The sequence below is a fragment of the Varroa destructor genome, unplaced genomic scaffold (assembly GCF_002443255.2).
Source record: "Varroa destructor unplaced genomic scaffold, Vdes_3.0 BEIS01000003.1, whole genome shotgun sequence".
Classification (NCBI taxonomy): Eukaryota; Metazoa; Arthropoda; class Arachnida; order Mesostigmata; family Varroidae; genus Varroa; species Varroa destructor.
Genome location: NW_019211456.1, coordinates 34,662,192 through 34,682,671, shown reverse-complemented (window position 1 = coordinate 34,682,671; position 20,480 = coordinate 34,662,192). Strand labels below are relative to the sequence as shown.

At 40.6% G+C, this 20,480-nt stretch overlaps 1 protein-coding gene across 4 annotated transcripts; it reads left to right on the top strand.

The window, feature by feature from the left end:
* Positions 1 to 390: 390 nt before the first annotated feature.
* Positions 391 to 5,004, top strand: LOC111248069 (uncharacterized). 4 transcript variants are annotated; one of them, XM_022799801.2, is made up of 4 exons: positions 391 to 529; positions 627 to 995; positions 1,249 to 1,370; positions 3,212 to 5,004. In XM_022799801.2, the coding sequence occupies exons 3-4, from the start codon at positions 1,354 to 1,356 to the stop codon at positions 4,389 to 4,391; spliced, it is 1,197 nt and encodes a 398-aa protein (XP_022655536.2). In that variant the 5' UTR covers positions 391 to 529; positions 627 to 995; positions 1,249 to 1,353; the 3' UTR covers positions 4,392 to 5,004. The 4 variants fall into 4 exon arrangements, with proteins under 4 accessions (XP_022655536.2, XP_022655535.2, XP_022655533.2 ...); XM_022799800.2 differs by having other exon boundaries at positions 627 to 1,005; positions 1,242 to 1,370; XM_022799798.2 differs by having other exon boundaries at positions 627 to 1,005; positions 3,212 to 5,003.
* Positions 5,005 to 20,480: the final 15,476 nt, after the last annotated feature.

Sequence of the window (20,480 nt, the reverse complement as noted above, 5' to 3'; positions counted from 1 at the left end):
TTTGAACTGAAGAGGCTTATCAAAGGAAACTTGTTTTTTCTTGAAGTGATGCTGTGATTTATATCATATTAAGATCGCTAGTTGACTTTTATCTAGAGTTCAATGATCTACTGTTACCATACATACTACATGGAGGGGTCATCGCAACGGCAATGGTAATGTTATAGATAAGCGTAATATTCCAATTTATTTCCAGTATTCCAACGAGGCGGATCCAATACGAAGCGCCAACATCGGCGCTTAGATCGAGCTCGGATTCACAATTCGTGACGAAACGTTCCACCAAGGCTATGTCCCATGGATAATAGAGACATGCTGATAACTCTGTGCGCGAGAAAGTGACGCCACTCCGCCTGGCTAAAATCCGATAGGGGGTACTATGTAAAATACTGTGGACGTAGTCATTATGAAATCTGCCGAAAACCACTGCTTTCTGGCAGAGTAAAGTAGCGGGCGAACGATGTGCAGGCATTCGAATCGCGGGAACTGCTACACTAAGTTTCCTCCAGACGGAACTGCAGTAAAATAGGTAAGTGTATTTTGTAATTAGTCAGTAAGTGAACTGTTTTCAATGCAAATGGCTGCTTGCTATTGTCTGAAAAGTGCACAAAGAATCTCTGTTACAGATACTGCAGGCCAAATGAGACCAGATCAACGGGGCGCCTCTGGTGCGCCGATCGCCTTGGAAAGTCAATGCATTCGCAGAATCCTTTAGATTTTTAATGCTATAAACAATCGACGTCTTAACAACGATGTGTTAGTATCAAGCTCTTGTCCTTGACACGGCGAAACCGGACAAGGCTAACTGGCCTAATATTGTTATTTGCATCGACTATGTGCATATCGTGAACGACACACCAGGCTCAGGTCAACTATTTGCTAGTTTGTGACTAATTACGAGCCCTTGTCACCGTCTTCAGTAAGCGACTTTTGACCCGATGTCCTCAACGGCTGGGATTCGCCTCATGGCTTACAGCTCATCAAATGACCACTAGGTTAGAAAATGTAAGTCTAATGTAAAATTTGCATAACGCACAAAAAGGCTTGTACCATTGATTCACTGCTGGTTTCCAACTGTTGGCATAGAGTCTATACTCACGAAATCATTGGTCCCGCTACGCTCAAGCATGATGATTAAGGCTGGATTGGGCAAGGGAGAGTTTAGCTGTCTCGTTACCAGCTTTACGATTTTTTTTTTCATTTTTAAAGTTAATTCATTGACTAATGAAAGTTCGTGAAAGTTTGCAGATCCGTGCCAGTCGAAGAGCCTTATTGGTTACCGCATATCAAGCGAAATCATACACGGTAGGAGACTGGCTTCTGGTGTACGTTTATCTGTCAACAGCAGCGATCATGAAGTTTATCGGAAGGTCTGTAGACGCGAATTTTATTTTGTGACATTAATTATAACTGCGGATTCTGCTGCGTTAACCACATCCATTTCAAATCCATACCTTACCAACGGCTTCAAAGTCGTTTCAATGTTACATCAGCCAGTAACTCTGAATCGCTTGTGAGCACCGAGCAAGTGATTCTACCTTATCGTGCTGGTGTACCTACCATTTAGTAATTTGTAACAACGAAATTTTGCATACGATGTAGTACGATTATTGGCACCCAACCACCCCCCCTCAGCCCCCGAAGTAAACTCTTTTATCTCAATTGATTTAGTTATCTTGGAAGTTGACCTAATAAGAAAGCATGGTACGTATCGTATCTGCTTGTAAGTGAAGCTAGCAGCATTCGTAGCAACAAAAAAGTGACTCCTTACGACGCGGTTTTGGCCCGGTAGGGGCTATTGGTTTCGTGGGCGCTGAGATGAAATTTCGGCGAAGCTGTTAGATGTTCTTTGTGTGCGCGTCAGAACGCGACCATTGTACTTAACTACTTAAGCTTCGATGCCGCCACCGGCACAGGATAAGTCGAACTCAGTGGGCGTATCCTTGAGTGACCTTTCGGGGCCAGAAAATACAACTGGCCAGGATTTTATTTTTACACCCCGGAATACGTCGGGATCAACAGAATCCAATGCTTCAGATCCGGACGAGGTTGATGCACCCGCCAGGCCTCGAGGAAGAGTTGGCTCAAAGGCCGATGAAAAAACAAAAAGACCGAATAAGAAAGAGATTAAGGAGAAAGCGGCTCCAGCTAAATGCACTGTGTCACTGCCACCTGCATTGCCAGCCGCTAAGGAACCCGCATCAAACGACAATGCGCCAGCATCGGAGGAGCCAAGAGAACGATTCAAGAAGGGCGACATAACAAATACTGCAAAAAAAGGCGCTGCGAACACAATGGGAGCGGAAGCATTTCTAATCGCAGAGCAAGAAAACGGAACTCGGCGCGGTAGTAAAAAAGGAAAATGCTGCGCCATTTTATGAGTTATAGGCTAGTAACGTATCCCTATTTGTTTTTATAATAACAGTTAAAAAAATCGCTAATTCAAAACAATAAATATGGTGATTTTTTAATTTGGCTATAGTTTTAAGCATCGACACTTGATTACGGAAAGTATGGAATCACGGTAATTTTACCTAAGTAATATATTACTAGCTGTCCATGGCAGATGATTTGTCGCTCGAAATAACAATTATAATCAGCCCGTATAACTAAACGACTCGTAATGCCGACAATAGTTTGAAACGCGAACTGGACTAACGGTGTCACGCATGAATCATAACGTTAAAAATCTGTCGTAAGTATTTCACAAGTACCAATAGTGGGGGTAACTGAAATTTAGGGAGATGACACAAAATTGGCTATTTACAAACATGCTTAGTAATAAGTATCGGTGCACGCTTCCCTTATCAGAAAGAGCGGGAACGTTCGATTGCGTATTGTGTGCAGGGGAAATGGGCTCGGCAGGAAGAAACATCGAAAACACGAAGCACGCCTGCAACCTCAACAATTCGCACGTTCCGCGATGCCTGATCTCACACGCATCTGCATAATTGTAATGTGGCATTGATGCCTTCATATCCGGATAGTAGTCGGATATTCCACTCAGTGATTTCAACTTGTTCGATTAAAAGTCGATCAATTAAAATTGAACGAAATAGAAAACGAGCTTAGTTAAATTTAAGTGAACTATTCGTAGCTTGCAATCTTAGTTGTGCACTTGTACATTGATTGGGTTGACAACTTTCAGAAAAAAAAAAAAAGATACATCTTTAACTTTGTAATAACCAATTCTGTACGCGTGATTTCGAAGAGGCGGCGCCCCAGGGGAAAAGCCAGGAGGAAAGCCGAATAAAGAAAAAAAGAAAAAAGCGTCTGCGAAGGCATCGCCGAACAAGGAGGATTTTGATTTTGTCGTCGAAACCAAAGCAGTACTACCAAGTAAACTGTCCGTAGAAACCAAAAATAGTTCGGAAGACGAGGAGGTCAGTAAACGTGAGCAGCCTCCTGCTGAGGAGAAAAAACTATCTGAGCCTAAGAAAAAAACAAAATCTATAAGACCCATGCGGCGTGAGTCATATGACAAGCTTCCAATTCGAGATTATTCAATATGTCTCTTACCGGCGATTTTTCCGCCGTTACCCTCTTTTGAACCGCCGGATAAGAGTCCACAGACGACTCCGAAATCGAAGCGGTCTGTCCGTCGCTCTGTGCGTCGATCGCTCATCATCAAATTCGCAAGGCGGTCGGCAGCTAAGTCGGACAAGCCTGTTGTAAAGGTGGCCAAGTCTGCCAAGGTGGCCAAGTCTGCCAAGGTGGCCAAGTCTGCCAAGGTGGCCAAGTCTGCCAAGTCGGCCAAGTCGGCCAAGGTGGCCAAGTCGGCCAAGGTGGCCAAGTCGGCCAAGGTGGCAGTACCTGCGGCACTGGGAACGTCATCTCAGGTGAAGGTCGTACTAACGGAGCAAGTACCAGCTAAGGAGCCGGTAACGTTAGACGAACCAGCAAAACCGATAGAGTCGGTACAGCAACCTCAATCGCCTACTTCAGCTTCCACTGAACTGACAGAATTACTCATCCAGCCATTGAAGGCGCACATCGACGAGTTACCTTCCGATCAATCGATTACGGCATCACCTGACTCACCACCCCAAGTGTCTACGGAGAGTTCATCCCAGTCCGGTGAAGCAGCAGAAGCAATACTTATAGAGCCTGCAAGTACGAAGGAATCGCCTCCAGCTCCGCCTCCTGTTATTCCTAAGGGTCAGAAAGGGCTTGGGCCGATTACGAAAGGCGTAACGGCACCCAAAGGTTCGGAAGAGAAGAAAGAGGACACACCCTCATTAAAAAAGAAAGCCCTAGTATCACCGGGCAAAAAACATGTGAAAAGTAAAGGTCCGAAGGTGGGTAAACCTGCGAAAGCTGTGAAAAAAGGTGTAGTCGAAAGAAGCGAGGGAAAATTGAGAGAAGACAGGGGCTGCTGTATCATATCGTGAAGGTGTATTGTGGCTGTTAATCACTATCCGTAGACGTTAGTCCTCTTTTTTTTGTTGGAAATAGATATTGGTGGTGAATTTTCTTTCAATCTAATAACTCATTATGATCAAATTTTAATGTGTTTATTTTGCCGAAGCGGATATTCGTATAAATGCGGCAATGCAAAATTGTTCTATTATATCTAAGTTTTCCGTCGAACTGTACGTATCGTGAGAGGCCGTGATATCTACTTAACGTTCAACAAACAGAGTTCCTAGTATTCACTAAACATATACCATTAGCTAGTCAGGGTATCGTTCTCTCGGCATGAAAGATGCCTGTTTAACACAATGCCTGACAATTGTATACCGGCCAACGCGCTTGTAGCAACAGCACTGGTGCCCATCAACAGATTTCATTTCAACAACCTGGTAGAAAAGCTGACAAAACTACAATACACTGTAGCAAAAGCAAATCTTTGTGTAGTGAAAAGTGTTGCATATATATTGAAGTCCTACAATTATCGTGGTAGCAGCCTTGAGTGCCATGACACTCGATAAACTTACTATGTACTTTTTGTTGTTTAGTGCGACAAGTTTTAGTTTCTTCTACCAATAATAGGGCTATGGAGATATAATTTCTTTTGCTATGGCTTTTCCCCGTTAACTTCGGTGTCAAAGCAGGTTCTCGCTGAGAGCTCCTATAACGTATTGTTTTGATGTGTTAATATGCGGGAATCCAGAACCATTCGCAGGAAATTGCAGAAAACTCTGAAATTCATATCAGCACGGGAATCATGCGAGTCTTGATCGCGTGCGATTTATCGGGTCATGCCGCCATATTGATGATGTCATACATGAGGCACGACCACAATTTCTAGGTCATTAAAATAGGCTAGTTCAGATGCTGCGCAAATAGTTATATATCTTATGTGGAAAAGCGATGTAGATACTGGTTGAGTAGAGAAGGCCGTTTTATTATAGTTACGAATAGATATTTACGCGTGCCAATCAAGACGGATAGTTAGTTAGGTTAAATTGTCAATTACTCGAGTTTTCAAACATTGCCACCTTCGTCATGTTAACTTCTTACTTTGTGCAGACTGTTGTACAAACTCCACCAGTGCAGAACATCCAGAATCGTATACTGTTAGTACAATGTACTCAGGAACATGATTCATCATTCACCCTCGGTATTCGATAAGATTCGGTTAAGAAGGTTTTGAGAGTCCTCGTCAAGGCTCTCGGTGGGTCCAAATCATTAACACCAATAAAAAATGTGTGCGGTTGGCTGATGCGTCCCCTAGCTACGATTAGCGCGTGTGTATGGCTAGACCAATATTAAACAACCGGTTCTTGAACGGAGTGACAGAACCTGGATGGTGGCAGCGATGCTTGAGCGTACAACAAGGCATATATAAATGTCTCAAAAGATAAATTCAACGAAACTGATTTTCTTAGCGGGTGTGTGGTTCTCAAGCCTGTCTAACACAATACATGGCCTAAGCTAAAGGCTTGTAGCTTATTGGTAGTATAGTCCTTTTTTGTCCCAACATGTTCATCGGACCACTATCCATACGTATAATAGGTGTAGCACAATAAGAATACGCAAATTCGTATACGATTGACAAAATCGAAAGTAGCTGAGAACATACATCTTTTTCTGGGACAAATGATTATAGTGAGTCCCTTAGACAAATAGCCTTGCAAAGTGAATCTGTGGGATCACATTATATGTTGCTCAACTTCATCGAAGTAGCGAAACTTCCATTGAATAAGCCGTGGAAAATTGACTGCTTTGCTAAATCACCTGTCACTGCTTACGGCAATCACGCGAAACACTTCCTAGTCACTGTCGCCTCTAATTAAATCATCGACTCTTACTGCGGTGCAGGCGATTTTCAACGAGTTCTTCATCTGCCATTCGATGCTTACATTTCAGATCGTCGTTCTTCAAGTTACTCGCGCGCTTTTCACTTTCCCGGGTTACCCCCTGACTAAGATACGACGTCAGGCCGATTTTGGTAACGCTGATACATTTTCGTCTGGTTAAGTTGTGACTCTAGCCCTGAATGAGATTCACGGTAAAATCAAGCCAAAATAGCTGTGCGTCTATAAAATGTTGTGAAAATGTTACCTATCATTCTAATTCATACCGAGAACGAGAAAAAAATTATCTTCTTCGCGATGAACAGTAGTTGCAAGACCAATCGAAGATAAACAAATCATTATTACTACTTTACGCTTGCGGCTAAACAGACGACATTGATTTATGAAGAATCATGTGTTAACCAGTGGTAACATTGTGTCAATTTATGTGAAGCATTAGAAGGACGTGTTTAACCGAGGAAGCCTATCTTGGCCGTAGGTCTTCGTTCTTTTAAATGGAATAGATTTAAAATGGCGGACCTCTGGAAGGGAACGCTTGGTAATCCACATGAAGGTTTTGGCTACCTACGAGTGTGAACTGGTTGAGTATCATTAAAGAACAACGGATAGTGACACAGGTATTGTTTAATGCTGAGAATAATGCCACAAAGTGAGCAATTCTCTGTTTATCGAAGGTGACGGCGCTAGCAACTCTTGATGAAAACGTTCGAACAATTTTCGCCGAAACAATAGTTTGCTAATGGTGATCATTTCAAAAAAGCGTAGCATACCTCAATCGAGAATCTAGTTATCTAGTGTGAGAAAAGTAGTTCAGCAAAACCATGAGACGCTTTCGACCGGCTCAATTTGGAATTTTTCTAAGCGTATAGTATCCAATGATATCGTTCGAGCTGGCTCGTAATCAATATCTGAGGGATTTTTATATTGTGAGATGTTGGCCGAAAAGAATACGGCAAAAGCCGCCAGATACGTTAAGACCCTTTGCAACGGTATCTGGCAATAACGCTGGATCTTATCATTACCGTTCCATCACAGCTAGGACAAACGGGAACAGAATCGAGCTTTGCTTTTAGCCTTCACGTTCTCAGGTTGAAATTCGCGTGATTTCAGGTATTTGAATGGCTTAGTTAGGGTGGCAGGCGGCGTAACGCGGCGCACTGTTGATTCTTTCGATGTCGAAATGTTACAATAATGCAAATCGCAAGCGAAACGTTGTTGAGAAGCTCCCATAATGCTTCCCATGGTTTTAAAGCGCAAAAATAAGGACGAGTGCATTCAGCATACTCCAAGATGACATTATCCTACCTTACATGGCCTAAAAACTGGGCAACCTAATAGATGACAGACACTTGCACATAAATGAGTCTATATGAGATATTCTGTATTTCCTAATAAGAAAATGTTGATTTAGAATCTGAGTTTTTCAGATATACACGGGTCAAATATTTGGTGGAATTTGGGATACTGAACTTTTCTGATCAAATTTTAAAAGGAGGGACAGTTTAGTGCTTGTTTCGCATGTATCAAACTTTTCTGAATGACAAAGGAGGTCTCAGAGCTGTCCCAGCGCAACATTTTCAAGGGCAAACTGAAAGCATCTTACGTTTCATAAGAACATACCATTGGTAACTATGTGGGCCGGGGTAACATAGGGCTATGTGGGTCACTGTATTGTAAGCGTAAATGAAACAAGATGCATGCCATCGATGCTGTTCTTACAAGCGAAACTGGTAAAACTAAGTTACCTCAAAGTACAACCCACTTTGTTGCGTCACTCGCTGTTGTTGTCAGCAACATGTATGCTTGTCTTTGTAAATTATAGATCAGATAGAACAATACTGTCACCACAGTGCCGACAATCACGATCCAATGAATAATTATTTGTAGCGGATTTATGCATAACTATGAAGAACCGTATGCACCCGGCTGCACACTGTAGATTCAAGGCTCTTGTGAACCTACGTAGAATAGCTCAATCATGAGGTCCAGCATGGCTGACTTAGCAGTAAATGAAAATATATATATATATATATATAATCACGGTCCTATCTAGGATGAAAATATTTTTCATTCAATTTTAACTGAATTAGTGGCTTCTTTACACAAAATCGTTAATGGTCCGCATAGCCCCATTTTATGGTATTATATCGGTCAACTTACTTGGCATACTTAATTAGCATTTTCCAGGAACAAAGTGCAGCAGGCCTATTCCACGCTATCTAATTATGATTACATAATGATTTTTTTTTTAAATTACATAATGGATTTTCTTTTGGTATACAAATATATTGTTTTACGTTTCGGAACATCGATTGTTTTTAACTATAGGTAGGTTTATATGACTTTACCCTCTTTGACAACACGGACGCCAGAAGATATACTCGTCCGCCTAGCTAATTCTAAAGCCTTGATTTTAGATAGCGCAACTCAGTTTACAAATCAAGTAACCAAACAACATATGAATTATATCAACCAAAAAGGAGTTTTTTTTCCACACATTCCCTACCGTGAAATCAAGGGTCTTTGAAAAATTTCTTCGACCTCATGAAGCTGAAAATGAGACTGGGGTATCTTACGGTGTTACCAAGTGACCTTAAATGAACTCAGCAGAACTTCTCGTCGGTTAAAGATTCAAACGAAGTCAGCAGGTTGGTAGGGGCTTCCATTTTTGACAAGGGTAGCGGCGGCGATCTGTGGAGTTATCTGATCATAAATTTATGTTGTTTTTATGGTTTTCCTACTATTGATGTTGTTGGTGCTGGAGCCGCTGTCAAAGCTCAGTGGTTGCAAATAGAGCTGATCGCCAAGTGTTTGTATACATTCGAGACGTAGAAACTGTAGCAAACGGTACATTCTTGTATTTATTAGCCATAAAAGCTATATAACCCCTCCGGTACGATAGTCTATGTTTGCCTATCAGCCTGAAACCTAATTTAAGCACAGCTTTTTTGGGCAGCATTTAATGGACACCGATTATGACTTTGGGAACGATTATTTATTTCTTTTGAATTTGTATAAAGTTGGCACAAAATTTGATTTTTGAACAAAAAAATAACGTTACACAATAAAATGGCGACTTTTGCGAAAATAGTGATTTGTAAAGCGGACTGATGTAAAAATTGCGAACAAATTAAATAAAATAGAAAAATAAGACCGCATCGAGGTTACAAGAACCGGAAAAAGCATGGTTACTTAATAATGTCACATTCGGAAACTGGAAGCTACCCGGAGCAACTGTATAAAGGTAGTGGGGACATAAACACCTGGTAATATACTGTTACGTATTAGTCGTAACGAGATAACGTAATTAGTACGATATCGCTTTCGGTGAAATTACTACAAATGTGCAAGATTCCAACCGAGCTTTTATAAATTTCTTTCGATTGAGTCAATAACGTGGCTAGTAAAACCGCAGCAAGACTGCTGGACTGTTTCCAAACAAAAGTAGAAATCCAGTGGAATACCTGTTGGCGTACACTCAGACCATAGTTTACATTATATAGGCCGTATAGTATCAATGGATCAGATTAGTTTGTGGAAAAAACAGGCACAAGGCCATGAGATCGCTACAGCTGGACAACTGAACGGTTTTTCAAAAAACGAATAATAACAACTTATTCGGCAATTGTCTAGAACTTCTGAAAGGTTTATATTAGTTAAATAGATGTTTTTGAACTCTACATAATAAGTTTATAGGAAAACGGGTTTCCATTAAAGGATAAAATGACGACTCCTGTGGAAAAAATTGGGGTCCTTATCTGAGATGTCGTCTAAGCTAAATACGCTTTATGCTAGCATCGCATGCAAATCCAGAACGATTATGTTTTATATATATATATTTTATATATATACATATATATTATGAAGATGAATTTATACTAGAAATACTTAAATTGAGATAATCTATTCTTCGCCAAACCAATATTTAACGGTAATACTGGGCGCTTATACACTTAGTTAGGTCGCCGGATACACGCAATACGATCGATTGTACTGGTTAATTCGAACATACGAATAGGCCGATTCAGATAAACAACAATATCACTATAATATTCTAGTTGGGTTAATTATTATCCAAACAGTCTATAATTGGGCATCAGAAGCATAAGATACTGATACAATGTAACGGGCTCGTTGGCGCAAAAAATAAGTGCCACAGCAAAATTGTCGATGTATGTACGAGCTAAATCAATGCTGCTAAGTTAAACATGGAATCAGCGAATCGACGCTATAACGAGTTTAGTGCAAGGTCTGCGGTTCTGACGAGTACTCCCTAAAAACAGGAAAAAACAAACTATGGTACTAGACATACGTGCAGAAACCCCTACATACACATCCACGAACGGCTAGGGCCGTGTTTATGTGTCTCTGATCATTTGCCCCAAAGCGGTATATATGAGTCGGCACTAGCAAAGCGTTTGTAAAAGTATAACACTTGCGTAGCCAAAAAAGTGTATGAGGCTATTTTAAAAAAACGAAAAATGTCTTTTTTACTTGAACATTTTTTATTTACTGTGCGCCCGCTAAATTAAGTAAGTCAAGCTATAGCTACTGTGGCGTTGATATTGTGATTGTTATTGACGGAACATTCGGCTATCCTCTGCTGATCTGACGTTTAGACCTTAGGCTGGATACAAATGTTCCCATAACAGTGGTGCCATAATGGGTTCGCCTACTAAATACAAAGATACGTAAAATGATCCGGACCTGAAATTGGACGTAGACACACTTGCCTTCGTGCTGGGACCTGTCATCTGAAGAGATGATTAACGCAATACCTGAAGCAGTTGGCTGGAATTCGTATACGCTAGAATTCTATTGTCGTTGGAATTCTCGGTTGATGCGAATGATATATCGTGGCGCGGGTAGAGTCAGTTGGAGGTCAGTCTGTAAAAATCCTGTGAACTTCAAGCGGTCTGACTAGAACGACCAAGCGCCGACGATGAACTGTGCCGCCAAATATCTCAGATCTGTAAAACGACTCAATCACAGTACTGGCGTTATTGCTTTCTAATATTGTCAGATACGTGGCCTTGTATAAAGTGGCTTATTATGTAGCTGATTAACTTGTTAAGCACGAATTTACCATTGCCTGTTAATTAATTTGAGCGTTTGTGTGTGATAAGTACTCTTTAGTCATTATGGCATATCTATTTCGGTTCAATAGTGTACAGCAAGAGAACCTAAAAACGGACTAGTAACGATCAAAGAATGAAGACCTAAGGAAAATTCGGCAAATAAAGACTTTCGAACGCCCAGCGGGGATGCCCTCGACGACCGAGTTGCAATCAATTTAGATATGGTATTCGCGGCAGTACAGCACGACTCAATTATCAAGATCTCGATTCTTGTCGGCTTCTAATTATAAAGATCAGTCCTCTCCTGAAGGCTAGGCCTTTTGTCTCGCTCACTTTTGTAGGAACTATCATCTACACGGACGAACCAGGCGAAGAACAGCTCGATGTTACAAAATCCCGACGAAACCACGTGACGATAACCACTGTTCGGCCAAGTTTGTTTACGCTGCTCTTCTACAAAACGCAGGACGCCGGAAGGAGGCACATACCCTGTAAAACAGTAGCCAACAACAGCCGACTATTTGTCGGACTTAGAAGAAGCTTTTCCTTAAAAAGTTAATTTTCTCTAAGTTTAAGCTAAGTAACGATGTGTTGGACAATTCGATAAACTAAGATTGCGAGTGGAGGCTATGTTAGACATCTAACGATGTAACGACTCAGGTCATAACCTTGCTGTGCAGGTAAGCAGTTGCACGCAACAAAATTCTCCAAAAATATTTGCGACCTATACCAAACTAGCTTGAGATGTCAATTTTGCCATCATTTCAGCAATGACCTGAAGCCCTGTTCGTGTGAAGTCTAACCCAGATGAACTCGCGCGAGAAAATCTTGTGCCGGTGATAGGGTATTCGACACTAAGAGCTTTTGAGAAAGAAATCGCAAGGAGGCGAATCCAATTTGTCAAGCAAATATACTCTGATTCAAGAAGGGTCACGCGTGGGCATGACGAAGCTGGCTTGGTATTCTACGCGCGGCACTAGCGGGACCGACACGAACAACAAGTTTGCATATCAGGGCTTACGGCGGTACGTCTGAGAGCACTCCGCCACTAACTCTCATGTTTAGGATCGAGGTCAGTGGTACCAGCGGAAGGCGGTAAAGGATTACTCACAGGAATTTGTGGCACTGTGTGGAACCATGGTCCGGCCTTAATAGTAGCGAATGACGAGCAGTTCTATACAAGAGATGAGAGGGGAAACGTCAAAATCTAGGTAGAGCGCTGTTCGTAGTGTTGGGCGCCATTGCTTGTCAGTGATCGCTAAATCACTACTGAGGAAAGTTAACAAAGACTCGATAGAGCGCTTATATGCGGTTAAAAATCCGAGTATAGAGCAACCAGTGGTGTGCATTCATCCGTCTATAAGTGTATTTTCTTCTCTTTTTGATCTTTCACAAAATAATTTAGATAGAAAGCTTTGGTGTGAGCATGTAGTGACAACAAAATCAGAAAACTCGTAAATTGGGTTTGCTTACCCAGGATCACTATTTTGGAAATATGAAGGACCATCGAACTATTGCTCTTCTTTGTCATATCTTAAAAACTGATACACTGACAACTACACTGTTACAACATGGATCCCGCTAAACCTCAATACTACTCCAAATACCAACTGTTTATAAACAGACTACGCGTCAATGTTTATATTGTCAACCCTTTGTTACTACCGTATATGAAGACCTGGTAACCGTAAAGGAGCAGAACTTATGACTTCGTTATTCATAACAACGTTATTGGTAAATCGAAATGCTACCAGAAGTTGATTAGCCTAAACCTTTGCCTAGGTGAAGAGTCGTAGCGACGTCCTACAGCTGTACAGGCCTGAAGCATCTGCTAGTCTGCTAAAAAAAAAAAATATTACGAAGCTCGTTTCGTCAACTTAACGTACTCGTTCGCAGATGAATTTCGCAGTGCGTAGTTCGTGTCCAGTTGCGTGGGCGAGAAAAATTTCCTCTACGTTGCGGGAAATTTAGCACGACATCTTATCTGTATGATACTCTTAACACACGATGTTATTACCTCCCACATAATAGTAGGTATCTTGACGTTAACCGCTGCCTTGCTAGCACTTCGTTTACTTCGATATTCATGTCGTGCGCCACCCGAATTAACGGGCCATGATCCCAGTGAACTGGAGATTATGTCATTAACATTTCAGTATAACGAGTAGTAGGGGTGGACATAGGTATAAAAATGTTGATTAGCTCACCCATCGAGTCTACGCACTCCAGCCTGGAAATACTCTACAGGTAAACGAATGCGGCACTATCCAAAGGTTCTACTATTCTCTTCCAAATAAAAATTTCCGACTGCATACGCTTATGACGATTTACAATAACCAAGTATTTACTTCCAATAACGAGTACATTACAAAATACAGTGTCGTTTTATACAAAAGCCGAATATACATCAACGAACAAACACAGTTCCATTAAATGATACGTAACGCACATTATTGTCATAAAGTTACGGTCGATATACCAGCAAAGGGGCAATGTACACGTTGCTCATATCCCATGCCAGTCTCCGGACTTCATATTACAATAGATTTCATGAAATCTCGCAACAGACAGAACACTTCGTTTTGAGACGATTCTTTTGTTTTTTGCCACTTGCATAATTAGCAGTGTCCTTTTGTGCCGCCCCGCCGCGTCTGTCATTTTCCTGTTTGTTCTTTTTTTGCTTAACACCACGTTGAGAAATGTCCTGACCCTTACTATTTTTCACCGTCCCGTCGTCAGTTCCCGCGGCCCCCTCATCATGCTGACTGTCCTTAGACTGATACTTAAGGTGTTGATAGAGAGAGTGTGGCCGTTTCTTGCTTCTTCCTAAGTGTACCATCTTCTTGTCATCTTCTACCGCCGAGACAGAATCCGGTTCATCCTCCATCAGCATGTTCAATATACATTGGGTTGAAAAGCGAAAATCCTGATCGGAGCTTATTTCACTCGGCTCGTTCGATCTTCTGTAAGCAGCTTTTTCTTGCTTTAAGGTACTCATCGGTCAGCGGATTGCGTTACGGTATGTTAGCGTCTTCTCAAAGGTGCTCGTTTGCAAGAACTTTATCAACTTAAAGTGAATTTTCCAATCTAAAGCTAGCCACGGTGGAATCCGGTTTGAGAACGTACCGGTACGTTTACAATGTGAATATACCAGCATCACCTAGAGGCCCTTCGAACTGATGCTGGATTATAGGAGCTTCGTTATTAATTAAAAACAGGTTTGCACGTGTTGCAGAAGAACGTCGTTAGTTGAGCTAGTGATGATTTTCCTACTGTATGTATCAATGCATTTATCAACAACAACATGTTCCAGAATTTCGGCAGTGGTAAATATGTCTCTGTTACCTCTTTGAGCGCACTCCTTTCGACTGAGGTACAGTTAAAAACCAATTACGTGTTTAGAACTTAATTTAAGCAGGCAAAAATTCAACGAGAGACGAATCACCTCAGAAAACAGGAAGCTGACGCATTGACCCGTTGGCGCGACGTAGCACACGAATAGAAATATTCAATATCTAGTTAGCCGTAATGCGGGAAGCTCGCTCACTGTGACCTATAAGTCATTTCTGATCATCCAGAAAACCGACAATATTTTTTAAATAGCAATAGACTTCGATACATGTTACAGCCATTCGTCTGCAGGGTGTTTGTAAATATATGCAGCCCTATCTCGGGAACAGTTCAAGTTTTAGTCCAGTGATAAACTTAGATTAAGCGATAAACAAAGATTGAGATATTAAAACGTTTTTACGAAAGAAAACTTTAAAAAATGTTATTTCAGCGATCAACCAAACTTTGGCGTCCTATCTCTAAAGTGTGTTGTTTTCAAACGAAAATGTTCTCATAATTTTTATTACAAAACATACGCGGCAATGTATATATATATATATATATATGTATATATAGATAAAAATATGAAAACCTATTGCTCGTATTTCAATACATTGAATTCGATATTGATAAAGCGTAAATAACGTGGATTCTTCAATAATATCAAATACGAAAATAAAGACCTACAATAAATATGCGTGTTAAATACTGACGGTGTTTTCATCTCGTATTTCGTCTGCAACTGTTTCTATCACCGATTTGTGCTGACCGCTTCGAATGTGATACTCTCATGTAGTTAAGCTTTTCCAAGACTGATACAAAACAATTCCGTAGAAATTTAATGGTAAACTAACAACCTCGGAAGTATTTTAAAGATGTTTTTTCTTGGCAATAACATTCGCCATTTTGATAAAGAAAGTAAACAATAGAAGGTCGGAAAACTATTTCTTCCTAACCGTTGAGAAAAGTGGACCTATATATACTTGAATATATAATATATACTTGATTTTAGTAACATATTAAGTTGCACGGTTATTATCTGAACAATTCTGTTTATACATAAAAATAGATCAAGCCCGTCTTTTCCTAAGACACCTTTAACGCGTGCCTATCCAAACCTAAGGAACTATCTATACAAATCAACTTTATACAGATAACTTTATCGTAACTTTATACGACTTGACGAGTATAAATATGTGACATATCAGGCGCACAACTAGCCCCTACCATGATGGAAAACATCCATTGGGCATTGGCAGTCGTTATCGCATGCCACGAAAATGCTCTTTCAAGGCGTAACTAATATAATTGTTGCCCAGATAGCCGAACTACCTCCAGATACATAACCGCATAAGAAACGATCTAGTGTGCTTTTTCTCCGGGTAGAACCACACTTAGGCTCATGCACAGAGCCGGCCACCGAAACAATGTTCAACGGTAGTACCGAACACTGAACCTGAAGTTATTATGTAATCGAATGCGTCTTTACAGTCACCAAAAAATGAGGTTTTTTTTTTCACAGTGGGTCAAAACTAGCAGCAACATAGTTCACACAACTGCAATGCGAATAACCAGCGAGTAGTCAATAAGAATAAATAGAGCCAATTGTTTCTATTAATTCTGTAAAACCTACTATCAATTCACGGTAACGGTCCTAGGCACAGAAGGCCACACGAAAAGCATTTCTGCCTCGGCCAGGGGTGACGCAGGCCTGGTAAACTAAACCGAAGTCGACTGGGTGTCTCTCAGAGCAAACGCGAACAGCTGTACATTAGCTTAAAAGCAAAAAAGGACAATATGCGCATTCTCTAGTTAATAAACGATACAGAAAGTGCGATTTTTCGTTTTCAACCTCGTGAAATAGAGTGGTCGATGATTCAACGAACGAAGTTCCGCTAGAGTCCTTCGTTGAGGACGACAACCTAGACGAAAGATGTAAAAAAACACGGCGTAAAGCATAAAAAGTACATGACCGAAACGGTACGGATTTTCGCGAAAGCGTCAACAAACAAACAAACAAATCGTTGAACTCACACCAAAAACCGAGACACGACCAAACATGAATTAATCAAACGAAGATGTTGCTTAGTAATGAAGTGCTTTCTTATCCATCATTTCTATTATTTACACGCGTTTTTAAATGTATATTTCGCTCATAGTAAGTAGCAATTACCACGGCCTCTATATAGGCGTGTATTCGGGTGCAAAGATAAACATCATTATTGAACCAAAGTTGCTATAAAGATTGTTGTATATATATTTAAAACGGTAAAATAAACGAGAGAATTCTGACATATCAATTTCAGTTTTTGGGCTTTCGGGTTTCTGGCGAAAGGAATCGCATATCTAGAGGTAGACTTCATCGGCGTAATGCGTATAGGCTCATTGTTGTAAAGTGCTACAATAAATTGGGCCTAATACCTAGACGTTGTTGTCGTGGGGGCGAGCGCAATACAGATAGATAGCAATAATCCGCCGTATATTTAATAGACGGTAGACATCTCAGCGTGTGGCTGTTCAGATAAAATTTCATAATTAAACAAGTCCAATGTGCTGACAAATAGCAAAGGAAAGAAATCATAACACCGTAAACGTAAAGCGTTCACTGAACCCCGCAAGATAATAGCGTCATACTCTGTGGATTAATGGACGTCTTCATCATTATGAGTGATTTTGAAGAAAAATCAGAGTACACATTGTCTGATGAGTACGCCACGTAATTCTGTAGTAAAATGATCAATCTTAGCATTGGCTGGTGTGTTAAATGCTCTGTCTTCTGGCTCTATACGTCTTACATTTGAGTGGCAGCAAGGTAAAACGGTTATCGCAAACGTATTATCTAGCTGTATGACTTAACGGCAGAAAACATCCACACGTAAATCATATGAAAGACAATGTCCTATCAATAAATGCGGCACAGGTATTATGTGGAAGTTCCTGAAAAAAGTACAAACGATGCCATTATTGTACATGGTTGATCAATTTATAATGTAATAGCTATTAACCTTTGCCCTATTCATTTTTGAGCTGATGTAGAAAAGCGTATGGACTATTCTGGTTCAAAATACTTCTCTAAGACCTTATTTTCATTCATCTTATTTGAATGCTAATCAATTTTGACAGTCGATGAAGAGCTGTGTCTCTCTTGAATGTAACGGTTGTCAACAGCTAACGAGCTTTATTTTTTGCCATTGAGCTTATCGGACAAAAGCACGAGCTTAAAAGAAGGCCCATGCCCCACTATAGGTGATTTTTTATTGAAACGCTATTTTAGGACAAAAAGAAGCTCGACTAGTTACTAGTACAAATCTGATCTAAAGACGCAACGAATAGTACTTTTTTACGATGAAAACTAGCAGGATCCTTAAGGCCTATAATCGGTAACTAAACGTTTCGGTTCTAATCGAGTAAAAGCCTTTATAATCCAATGATATGCTTCGTTTAGATCAGTTTATGTCACCCCCATAATATTGCCGAATTAGGCTTTTCAACCATCGTCAACAACGTAACGCTACAAATCCGACTCCAAACGTCTGTTGAACTTGTAAAGAGGCTCTGACAACGGCTACCTTTAACCGGACTTTGCAAGATGGCGCATGAAGTTGATTCGACTGAAGAAACCTCCGACGATACTGATGAGAAAATACGTACGAATCCCACGAAAACCTTACAAGAACTGAATAAGACTAACACGGTGAGGTTCAGTAAACCTAATGAATCAGCCCAAACGAAATCTGTCGTGAGAAACGCGCAGGCGAAGACTCTTAAAGGAAAGGGTCAGAGAACGTGCTGCACGATATTCTGAGTTGCGTGCTGCCATATTCAACGTTACGGCTTTGTCGCGTTGCATTCGTTTGGCTGATTATTAGAACTAAACACATCATTACAGAGATGCTTTTAGACGATTATCTCTTGTGGAGGGAGGAGTTTTATCAAGTCGATGTGTGAAGATGGCGCTTCCATTAAAAATTCAAAACTTTTAGAAGCGTGAACAGTGAACGCCATAGATGATAGCAGGTCACTGGCAGACATTGGCTTTCAACCGATATGTAACATTATGTGGTGATAAAGTATGTGGACACGATGAGTCCATTTGTCAGTGCCGATGCCAACGGTTTCATTTGTGCCGATTTTTGCCAATCTCATTGGCTGAGCAAACAAATATTTCGTTGTAAACAGTAGTTCTGTATTGTCATTATTAAGCGATTTTTAAAGTTTGTGACCTGCTGCCAGAGTGAACGTTCGAAAATCGGAAAGAGCGGTATACGCGTATTAAAGCTGTCTAAAGTGCGCATGCACGGATTTTTGCCTTTTTGCGTGTAGGGGTAGGTTGGGCTATATGGAACAGCAATTATTTGGTATAGCATGGTTTTCATCGTAGCAAGGAGACGTTGGTCTCCTTGCTATCGTAGCTATTTGGTTGCATATAGGCTACAAACTTATTGTTTGTTTTTATGCGGGTTCTAAACGATACGATTTCGATAGGAGTGAATTGAAAGAATCTCAGTAGGATTTAGATTTAACGGGTAAAAGATAAACGGAAAAATTTATTAAAATAATAAACCTTGATTTTCGATGTAAATATTCATAGCCGGTTTTAAAGAATATATAATCGCCAGTTGGGTCGTTTCCATAAACCCCAATGGTTAACCTTTTTGAGACTTATTACACGTTTTCGAACTTACTGGAACTTTATTCTAATACCAGCTCATTTATTGGCATTACGTATGATGACATTATCGTCGACAATCGTAGTACTGAAAAAAACAACCTAGTTTTTTTAACTTGTAACGTTGTCTGCAGGCAAGACCGTATCGTAAAATTCCTATTTGACGTACATAAAAGCTTTGTTCTTCGAAAAACGTACATAATATAGAAATTTAGGTTAGCTCTTATGCGCCATGTATCTGTCTCAATTCCTGACTCCCGTATGCAGTGTGGGGTTGAACGTTTAAACTTTTTAGCTGAAACAATCTGCTGTTATGGTTGTTGCGTTATAAAGTTGTGAATGAAATGAAACGCCAACGCCCAAGTGGTCATAACAAAGTTCTTTAGCGAAGCAATAAAAATTAGCAAAACTAACATAAACGAAAAATTTATTACCTCCTCAAAAACATATTTACTGTTTCTAGCCGCCCTCGGCACTGCTCCATCAAGGGGGCCTCAAAAACGGTAATTGAAGGTTTCACGAGATTGCTACAAGATCCACGAAGCGTACTTCGTTTACTTGCAAGGTTATTGCTACAATGAATTTTATCAATGACGAAGGGTACTGGGTGTCACTCTATGCAGAAACCATTGTACGCTGGGTTGGGACGAACGGATTTATACTTACAGTTCCGCCCTTTTTCATCACAGCAGTTGTAATGATAACTTTCAGGCGCAAAGGAAGACGCCTTTTTTTTTTTTGTTTTTTTTTTTTCGTGCAACATACATAGGTCGAGTTTACTTTGAGTAGAAAAAAGACGAAGCCAACCGATTATCAATTCAATGTTTGAAGAAAGAGTCGAACCAAAAACATCGCTACCGGCCGTTAATTTCGAAGCGAATTTCACGTCGGGATTTTCTAGTTAGAAGCATAAGTACTTGATAGCATAGAATGAAACGGGATCAAATTTAGATGGTGAAGTTTGAAATTAGTAATGTAGATGCGAAGTTCGTGCCAGACTAGCAGGCCAAACAGGACCAGCGTCGCTATTACTGATGCTATAAGCTAATTGGAAAACACTAAGAAGGAGTGACGATGTTGAGTGTTGCTGGGACTGGGTAAGCTTCCAGCACCCATTAGAGGAAAATATTAGGAGCGCCTAGG